Here is a 10,000-nt window from a genome sequence, read left to right as displayed (position 1 = left end):
ACACTGGGAGAGAGAGACGGGGAGAGAGACACGGGGAGAGAGACACGGGGAGAGAGACACGGGGAGAGAGACACGGGGAGAGAGAGACACAGGGAGAGAGAGAGACACGGAGAGAGAGACACGGAGAGAGAGACACGGAAAGGGAGCGACACTAAGAGAGAGACACGAGAGAGAGACACGGGGAGAGAGAGACACGGGTGGAGAGACACGGGGGGAGAGACACGGGGAGAGAGAGACACTGGGAGAGAGACACTGAGAGAGAGAGACACTGAGAGAGAGAGACACGGGGAGAGAGAGACACGGGGAGAGAGAGACACGGGGGGAGAGAGACACGGGGAGAGAGACACGGGCAGAGAGACACGGGGAGAGAGACACGGGGAGAGAGACACGGGGAGAGAGAGAGAGACGGGGAGAGGGACACGGGGGGAGAGACACGGGGAGAGAGAGAGACACGGGGAGAGAGACACGGAGAGAGACACGGGGAGAGAGACACGGGGAGAGAGACACGGAGAGACAGACACGGGGAGAGAGACACGGAGAGAGAGACACGGGGAGAGAGATACTGGGAGAGAGAGACACGGGGAGAGAGACGGGGAGAGAGACACGGGGAGAGAGAGAGACACTAGCTGGAGAGTCACCCCCACGTAGTCCACCACCGCCTCTCTCTCCTCCCGTGTGTCTCCCGCCCTAGCTGGAGAGTCACCCCCACGTAGTCCACCACCGCCTCTCTCTCCCCCCGTGTGTCTCTCGCCCTAGCTGGAGAGTCACCCCCACGTAGTCCACCACTGCCTCTCTCCCTCCGTGTGTGTCTCTCGCCCTAGCTGGAGAGTCACCCCCACGTAGTCCACCACCGCCTCTCTCTCCCCCCGTGTGTCTCTCGCCCTAGCTGGAGAGTCACCCCCACGTGGCACCACTGCGTCTGCTCCGCGTCTGCGAGAGAGTCGCTCCTCTGTTGGACGACTCCAGCTCCACCGCTCCCCTCCGCCTCGTCCCTCCCACCGCCACCACCACCACCACCACCACCCACGTTGGTGGTGGTGGTGGTGGCGGTGGTGGCGGTGGTGGTGGTGGTGGAGGAGGGATGGTGACACTGCTGAGGAGGAGTCGTCCCCTCGCTCAACCGCTCAGCCGCTCGCCCCGCGGTGAGCGACTCACCCACCCACTCACCTACTCAACCACCCACTCAACCACTCAACCACTCACTCACCCACTCACTCACCCACTCAACCACTCAACCACTCACCCACCCACTCACTCACCCACTCACTCAACTACTCACCCACTCACTCACCCACCCACTCACCCACCCACTCACCCACGCACTCACTCACCCACCCACTCACTCACCCACCCACTCTCTCACCCACCCACCCACTCACTCACTCACTCACCCACTCACTCACTCACTCACCCACTCACCCACCCACTCACTCACCCACTCACTCACCCACCCACCCACCCACTCACTCACTCAACTACTCACCCACTCACTCACCCACTCAACCACTTACTCACTCACCCACTCACTCACCCACTCAACCACTCAACCACTCACTCACTCACCCACTCACTCACCCACTCACCCACCCACCCACTAACCCACTCACTCACCCACTCACCCACTCACTCACCCACTCACCCACCCACCCACCCACTCACCCACCCACCCACTCACCCACCCACTCACCCACTCACCCACCCACTCACCCACCCACCCACTCACCCACCCACTCACCCACCCACTCGCCCACCCACCCACTAACCCACTCACTCACCCACTCACCCACCCACCCACTCACTCACTCACCCACCCACTCACTCACCCACTCACTCACCCACTCCCTCACCCACTCACCCACCCACCCACCCACTCACCCACTCACCCACCCACCCACCCACTCACCCACTCACTCACCCACTCACTCACTCACCCACTCACCCACTCACTCACCCACTCACCCACTCACTCACCCACTCACTCACCCACTCACTCACCCACTCACCCACCCACTCACCCACTCACTCACTCACCCACTCACTCACATACTCACTCAGCCAATCTCCCACTCACCCACCCACTCACCCACCCACCCACCCACTCACCCACCCACCCACCCACTCACCCACCCACTCACCCACCCACCCACCCACTCACCCACCCACTCACCTTCTCCCCCTCCCCCACAGGCTGTGTGGCTCCACACTGGACGAGCTCAGAACTGTTTGCTCTCTACAGAGGTCGACCGCTCATCACTCGCTCAGTCGTGAGCACTCCTAGCCTGGGTAAGAGTCACTCACTCACTTATACACTCACTCAGTCACTCACTCACTCAGTCACTTACACACTCATCACTCGCTCAGTCGTGAGCACTCCTAGCCTGGGTAAGAGTCACTCACTCACTCACTTATACACTCACTTATACTCTCACTCACTCGCACACTCACTCAGTCACTCACTCACTTACACACTCCCTCAGTCACTCACTCATACACTCACTCACTCAGTCACTCACTCACTCACTCAGTCACTCACTCACTCAGTCACTCACTCACTCAGTCACTCACTCACTCAGTCACTTACACACTCATCACTCGCTCAGTCATGAGCACTCCTAGCCTGGGTAATAGTCACTCACTCACTCAGTCACTCACTCATACACTCACTCATACACTCACTCACTCACTTATACACTCACTTATACACTCATACACTCACTCATACACTCACTCATACACTCACTCATACACTCACTCACTCAGTCACTCACTCACTCAGCCACTCAGCCACCCACTCATACACTCACTCACTTATACACTCACTCAGTCACTCAATTACACACTCACTTATACACTTATACACTCACTTATACACTTATACACTCACTTATACACTCACTCACTCACTCATACACTCACTTATATTCTCACTTATACACTCATACACTCGCTTATACACTCATCACTCGCTCAGTCGTGAGCACTCCTAGCCTGGGTAAGACTCAGTCACTCACTCACTTACACACTCACTCACTCACAGACTCACTCATACACTCACTCATACACTCATACACTCACTCATACACTCACTCATACACTCACTCATTCAGTCACTCACTCACTCAGTCACTCATACACGCACTCACTCATACACTCACTCACTCAGTCACTCACTCACTCAGCCACTCAGCCACCCACTCATACACTCACTCACTTATACACTCACTTATACACTCACTCACTTACACACTCACTTATACACTCACTCACTCATCACTCGCTCAGTCGTGAGCACTCCTAGCCTGGGTAAGTCTCAGTCACTCACTCACTCAGTCACTTATACACTCATACACTCACTCACTCACTCACCCACTTACCCACTCACCCACCCACTCACCCACCCACTCACTCACCCACTCACCCACTCACTAACTCACCCACTCACTCACCCACTCACTCACTCACTAACTCACTCACTCACCCACCCACCCACTCACTCACCCACTCACTCACCCACTCACCCACCCACTCACCCACTCACCCACTCACTCACCCACTCACTCACCCACTCACTCACCCACTCACTCACCCACTCACCCACTCACTCACTCACCCACCCACCCACTCACCCACCCACCCCCACGTCTCCCTCCCCTCTCTCAGTGCGGGTCCTGGCGGCCAGGCGAGCGTGTGGATTGGCCAGGCAGGATCACATGACTCCCGTCTCCCTCCACCACCGCCTGAAGCTTCAGCGACGGATCCTGGGACACCTCTCCTCCGTCTACTGCGTCTGCTATGACCGTACGGGGCTACGTGTGTTCACGGTGAGGTGCTCACCACCCCGCTCACCACTCACTCACCCAGTCGCCTAACCACTCACCCACCACTCACCCACTCACCCACTCACTCACTCACTCACACACTCACTCACCCACTCACTCACCTGCTCACCCACTCACTCACCCAGTCGCCTAACCACTCACTCACTCACTCACCTGCTCACCCACTCACTCACTCAGTCGCCTAACCACTCACTCAATCACTCACCCACTCACTCACTCACCCACCCACTCACCCACCCACTCACTCACACACTCACCACTCACTCACCCAGTCGCCTAACCACTCACTCACCCAACAACTCACCCACTCACACACCCACCACTCACTCACTCACCCACCTACTCACCCACCCAACCACTCACCCACTCACACACTCACCACTCACTCACCCAGTCGCCTAACCACTCACCCACCACTCACTCACTCACTCACCCACCTACTCACCCACCCAACCATTCACCCAATCACCCACCCACTCACTCATCCACTCACCCACTCATTCACTCACTCACCCACTCACTCACCCACCTACTCACTCACCCACTCACTCACCTGCTCACCCACCCATTAACTCACTCACTCACTCACCCACCCACTCACTCACCCACTCACTCACTCACTCACCCACTCACTCACTCACTCACCCACTCACTTACCCACTCACCCAACCACTCACCCACTCACTCACCCACTCACTCACCCACTCACTCACCCACTCACTCACCCACTCACTCAATCACCCACCACTCACTCACTCAGCCACCTACTCACCCACCCAACCACTCACCCACTCACACACTCACCACTCACTCACCCAGTCGCCTAACCACTCACCCACCACTCACTCACTCGCTCACCCACCTACTCACCCACCCAACCATTCACCCAATCACCCACCCACTCACTCACCCACTCACCCACTCATTCACTCACTCACCCACTCACTCACCCACCTACTCACTCACCCACTCACTCACCTGCTCACCCACCCATTAACTCACTCACTCACTCACCCACCCACTCACTCACCCACTCACTCACTCACCCACTCACTCACTCACTCACCCACTCACTTACCCACTCACCCAACCACTCACCCACTCACTCACCCACTCACTCACCCACTCACTCACCCACTCACTCACCCACTCACTCAATCACCCACTCACTCACTCATCCACCCACTTACTCACGACTCACTCACCCACCCACTCACCCACTCACCCAACCACTCACCCACTCACCCACCCACTCACTCACCCACTCACTCACTCACTCACCCACCCACCCACCCACTCCCTCACCCACTCACGCACTCACTCACCCACTCCCTCACCCACTCACTCCCTCACCCACTCACTCACTCCCTCACTCACCCACCCACCCACCCACTCACCCACTCACCCACCCACTCCCTCACCCACTCACTCCCTCACCCACCCACCCACTCCCCCACCCACCCACTCACCCACTCCCTCACCCACTCACCCACCCACTCACTCACCCACTCACTCACCTGCTCACCCACCCATTAACTCACTCACTCACTCACCCACTCACTCACTCACTCACCCACTCACTCACTCACTCACCCACTCACTCACTCACTCACCCACTCACTTACCCACTCACCCAACCACTCACCCACTCACTCACCCACTCACTCACCCACTCACTCACCCACTCACTCAATCACCCACTCACTCACTCACCCACCCACTCACTCACGACTCACTCACCCACCCACTCACCCACTCACCCACCCACCCACCCACTCACTCACCCACTCCCTCACCCACTCACTCCCTCACCCACTCACTCACTCCCTTACCCACCGACTCCCTCACCCACTCACTCCCTCACCCACTCACCCACTCCCCCACCCACCCACCCACTCACTCACTCCCTCACCCACTCACTCACTCCCTTACCCACCCACTCACTCACTCCCTCACCCACTCCCTCACCCACTCACCCACTCCCCCACCCACCCACCCACTCACTCACTCCCTCACCCACCCACCCGCCCGCCCACCCACCCACCCACCCACCACCTCTCTCGCCGTTGTGAGCAGGGCTCCGATGACTGCCTGGTGAAGGTGTGGGCCAGCCAGGACGGTCGACTTCTCTGCACCCTGCGTGGACACTCCGCTGAGATCTCAGATCTCAGCGTCAGCCACGACAACTCGCTCCTCGCCTCGGGCAGCTGTGACAAAGTGAGGGTGGTGGTGGTGGTGGTGAGGAGGAGGAGAGAGTGGTGGTGGTGGTGAGGAGGGGGAGTGGTGGTGAGGAGAGTGGTGGTGAGGGGAGAGAGAGGAGAGTGGTGGTGAGGAGAGGGTGAGGAGGAGGGGGAGAGTGGTGGTGAGGAGAGTGGTGGTGAGGAGGGGGAGAGTGGTGGTGAGGGGAGTGGTGGTGAGGAGACGGTGGTGAGGGGAGAGAGGGGGGGGGTGAGGAGAGTGATGGTGAGGAGAGTGGTGGTGAGGAGGGGGAGTGGTGAGGAGGAGAGTGGTGGTGAGGAGAGTGGTGAGGAGAGTGGTGGTGGTGAGGAGAGTGGTGAGGAGAGAGAAGGGCAGGTGGTGAGGAGAGTGGTGGTGAGGAGGGGGAGTGGTGAGGAGGAGAGTGGTGGTGAGGAGAGTGGTGGTGAGGGGAGGGTGAGGGGAGAGAGGGGTGGGTGGTGAGAGTGGTGAGGGGAGTGGGTGGTGAGGAGAGTGGGTGGTGAGGAGAGTGGTGAGGAGAGTGGTGGTGGTGAGGAGAGTGGTGAGGAGAGAGAAGGGCAGGTGGTGAGGAGAGTGGTGGTGAGGGTGGTGAGGGTGATGAGGAGAGTGGTGGTGAGGGGAGAGAGAGGGGGGGTGAGGAGAGAGGGTGGTGAGGGGAGTGGTGAGGGAGAGAGAGAGGGGGGTGGTGAGGAGAGGGTGGTGAGGAGAGGGTGGTGAGGAGAGGGTGGTGAGGAGGAGAGGGTGGTGAGGAGAGTGGTGGTGAGGAGAGGGTGGTGAGGGGGAGAGGGTGAGGAGGAGAGGGTGGTGAGGGGGAGTGGGTGGTGAGGAGAGTGGTGGTGAGGGGGGTGGTGGTGAGGAGAGTGGTGGTGAGGGGAGGGTGGTGAGGGTGGTGAGGGGGGTGGTGAGGAGAGAGGGGTGAGTGGGGTGGTGAGTACCTCACCGTGGTTGTTGTTGTTGTTAACGTGGTTGCCGTGGTTACCGTGGTCACCGTGGTTGCCGTGGTTGCCGTGGTTACAGGTGGTGCGTGTCTGGTGCCTCCGGTCCGGAGCTCCGGTGGCTGTCCTGCAGGGTCACTCAGGGTCAATCACCTCCCTCCAGGTGAGGTCAGGGGTCACGGGGGGTCAAGGGGTCATGGAGGGGGGTCAAGGGGTCACTCAGGGTCAATCACCTCCCTCCAGGTGAGGTCAGGGGTCACGGGGGGGTCAAGGGGTCACTGGGGGGTCAAGGGGTCACTCAGGGTCAATCACCTCCCTCCAGGTGAGGTCAGGGGTCACGGGGGGGTCAAGGGGTCACTGGGGGGTCAAGGGGTCACTCGGGGTCAATCACCTCCCTCCAGGTGAGGCCAGGGGTCACGGGGTGGTCAAGGGGTCACTGGGGGGTCAAGGGGTCACTCGGGGTCAATCACCTCCCTCCAGGTGAGGTCACGGGGTCACGGGGTGGTCAAGGGGTCACTGGGGGGTCAAGGGGTCACTCGGGGTCAATCACCTCCCTCCAGGTGAGGTCACGGGGGGGTCAAGGGGTCACTCGGGGTCAATCACCTCCCTCCAGGTGAGGTCACGGGGGTCATGGGGTCACTGGGGTCAAGGGGTCACTCGGGGTCAATCACCTCCCTACAGGTGAGGTCACGGGGTCATGGGGTCACTGGGGTCAAGGGGTCACTCGGGGTCAATCACCTCCCTCCAGGTGATGTCAAGGGGTCATGGGGGGGGTCAAGGGGTCACTGGGGGGTCAAGGGGTCATTGGGGGGTCCAGGGGTCACTCAGGGTCAATCACCTCCCTCCAGGTGAGGTCAAGGGGTCACGGGGGGGTCAACGGGTCACTGGGGGGGTCAAGGGGTCACTGGGGGTCAAGGGGTCACTCGGGGTCAATCACCTCCCTCCAGGCGAGGTCAAGGGGTCACGGGGGGATCAACGGGTCACTGGGGGGGTCAAGGGGTCACTGGGGGTCAAGGGGTCACTTGGGGTCAATCACCTCCCTCCAGGTGAGGTCACGGGGGGTCAACGGGTCACTGGGGGGGTCAAGGGGTCACTGGGGGTCAAGGGGTCACTCGGGGTCAATCACCTCCCTCTAGGTGGGGTCAGGGGTCACTTAGGGGTCAAGAAGTCACTCCCCTTTCTCTCCCCCCCTCCTCCCCTCCCCTCCCCACCCCTCACCCCAAACTCACCCCAAACTCACCCCAAACTCACCCAAACTCACCCCAAACTCACCCCAAACTCACTCCAAACTCACCCCAAACTCACCCAAACTCACCCCAAACTCACCCCAAACTCACCCAAACTCACCCCAAACTCACCCCAAACTCACCCCAAACTCACCCCAAACTCACCCCAAACTCACCCAAACTCACCCAAACTCACCCAAAACTCACCCCAACTCACCCCAAACTCACCCCAAACTCACCCCAAACTCACCCCAAACTCACCCCAAACTCACCCAAACTCACCCAAACTCACCCCAAACTCACCCCAAACTCACCCCAAACTCACCCCAAACTCACCCAAACTCACCCAAACTCACCCCAAACTCACCCAAACTCACCCAAACTCACCCCAAACTCACCCCGCCCCCACCCCAAACTCACCCCAAACTCACCCCAAACTCACCCCAAACTCACCCCAAAACTCACCCCAAACTCACCCCAAACTCACCCCCAACTCACCCAACTCACCCCAAACTCACCCCAAACTCACCCCAAACTCATCCAAACTCACCCCAAACTCACCCCAAACTCACCCCAAACTCACCCCAAACTCACCCCAAACTCACCCCAAACTCACCCACACTCACCCCAAACTCACCCCAAACTCACCCCAAACTCACCCAAACTCACCCCAAACTCACCCCAAACTCACCCCCCAAACTCACCCCAAACTCACCCCAAACTCACCCCAAACTCACCCCAAACTCACCCCAAACCCACCCCAAACTCCCCCAAACTCACCCCAAACTCACCCCAAACTCACCCAAACTCACCCCAAACTCACCCCAAACTCACCCCAAACTCATCCAAACTCACCCCAAACTCACCCCAAACTCACCCCAAACTCACCCCAAACTCACCCCAAACTCACCCCAAACTCACCCAAACTCACCCCAAACTCACCCCAAACTCACCCCAAACTCACCCCAAACTCACCCCAAACTCACCCCAAACTCACCCAAACCCACCCCAAACTCACCCAAACTCACCCCAAACTCACCCCAAACTCACCCCAAACTCATCCAAACTCACCCCAAACTCACCCCAAACTCACCCCAAACTCACCCCAAACCCACCCCAAACTCACCCAAACTCACCCCAAACTCACCCCAAACTCACCCCAAACTCATCCAAACTCACCCCAAACTCACCCCAAACTCACCCCAAACTCACCCCAAACTCACCCCAAACTCACCCCAAACTCACCCAAACTCACCCCAAACTCACCCCAAACTCACCCCAAACTCACCCAAACTCACCCCAAACTCACCCCAAACTCACCCCCAAACTCACCCCAAACTCACCCCAAACTCACCCCAAACTCACCCCAAACTCACCCAAACTCACCCAAACTCACCCCAAACTCACCCAAACTCACCCCAAACTCACCCCAAACTCACCCAAACTCACCCCAAACTCACCCCAAACTCACCCAAACTCACCCCAAACTCACCCCAAACTCACCCAAACTCACCCAAACTCACCCCAAACTCACCCCGCCCCCACCCCTCACCCCCCCCTCTCCCCCCCCCTCTCCCCCCCCCCCCCCAGTTCTCTCCGCTGTGCGTGTCCAGGGAGAGGTTTCTGGCCTCCACCGCTGCCGATGGCTGCGTCTGCTTCTGGGCCTACAGCATCGACTCTGACCAGCAGCACTGCACGTTCCAGTGAGATACTAACCACGTGTCTAACCACGTGTCTAACCACGTGTCTGTCTAACCACGTGTCTGTCTAACCACGTGTCTGT

At 59.1% G+C, this 10,000-nt stretch overlaps 1 protein-coding gene across 3 annotated transcripts in view; it reads left to right on the top strand.

The window, feature by feature from the left end:
* The window catches only part of LOC142923322 (bromodomain and WD repeat-containing protein 3-like), a 35,533-nt gene extending 25,539 nt beyond the window's left edge, over positions 1-9,994 (top strand). For all 3 annotated transcript variants that reach the window (XM_076064388.1, XM_076064386.1, XM_076064387.1), the window contains 6 exons: positions 887-1,142; positions 2,188-2,283; positions 3,661-3,821; positions 5,916-6,056; positions 7,074-7,154; positions 9,808-9,994. In XM_076064388.1, the coding sequence (XP_075920503.1) occupies positions 887-1,142; positions 2,188-2,283; positions 3,661-3,821; positions 5,916-6,056; positions 7,074-7,154; positions 9,808-9,924 (852 nt within the window). In that variant the 3' untranslated portion in view covers positions 9,925-9,994. The remainder of the gene's footprint in view (positions 1-886; positions 1,143-2,187; positions 2,284-3,660; positions 3,822-5,915; positions 6,057-7,073; positions 7,155-9,807) is intronic.
* The last annotated feature ends 6 nt before the right edge of the window (positions 9,995-10,000 follow it).

Source organism: Petromyzon marinus, unplaced genomic scaffold (assembly GCF_048934315.1).
Source record: "Petromyzon marinus isolate PM22_M1 ecotype Great Lakes invasive population unplaced genomic scaffold, UKy_Petmar_22M1.pri1.0 PM_Scaffold_417, whole genome shotgun sequence".
NCBI classification, from domain to species: domain Eukaryota; kingdom Metazoa; phylum Chordata; class Hyperoartia; order Petromyzontiformes; family Petromyzontidae; genus Petromyzon; species Petromyzon marinus.
The sequence above is the reverse complement of the archived record's forward strand: the minus strand, read 5'-3'. Positions and strand labels throughout refer to the sequence as shown.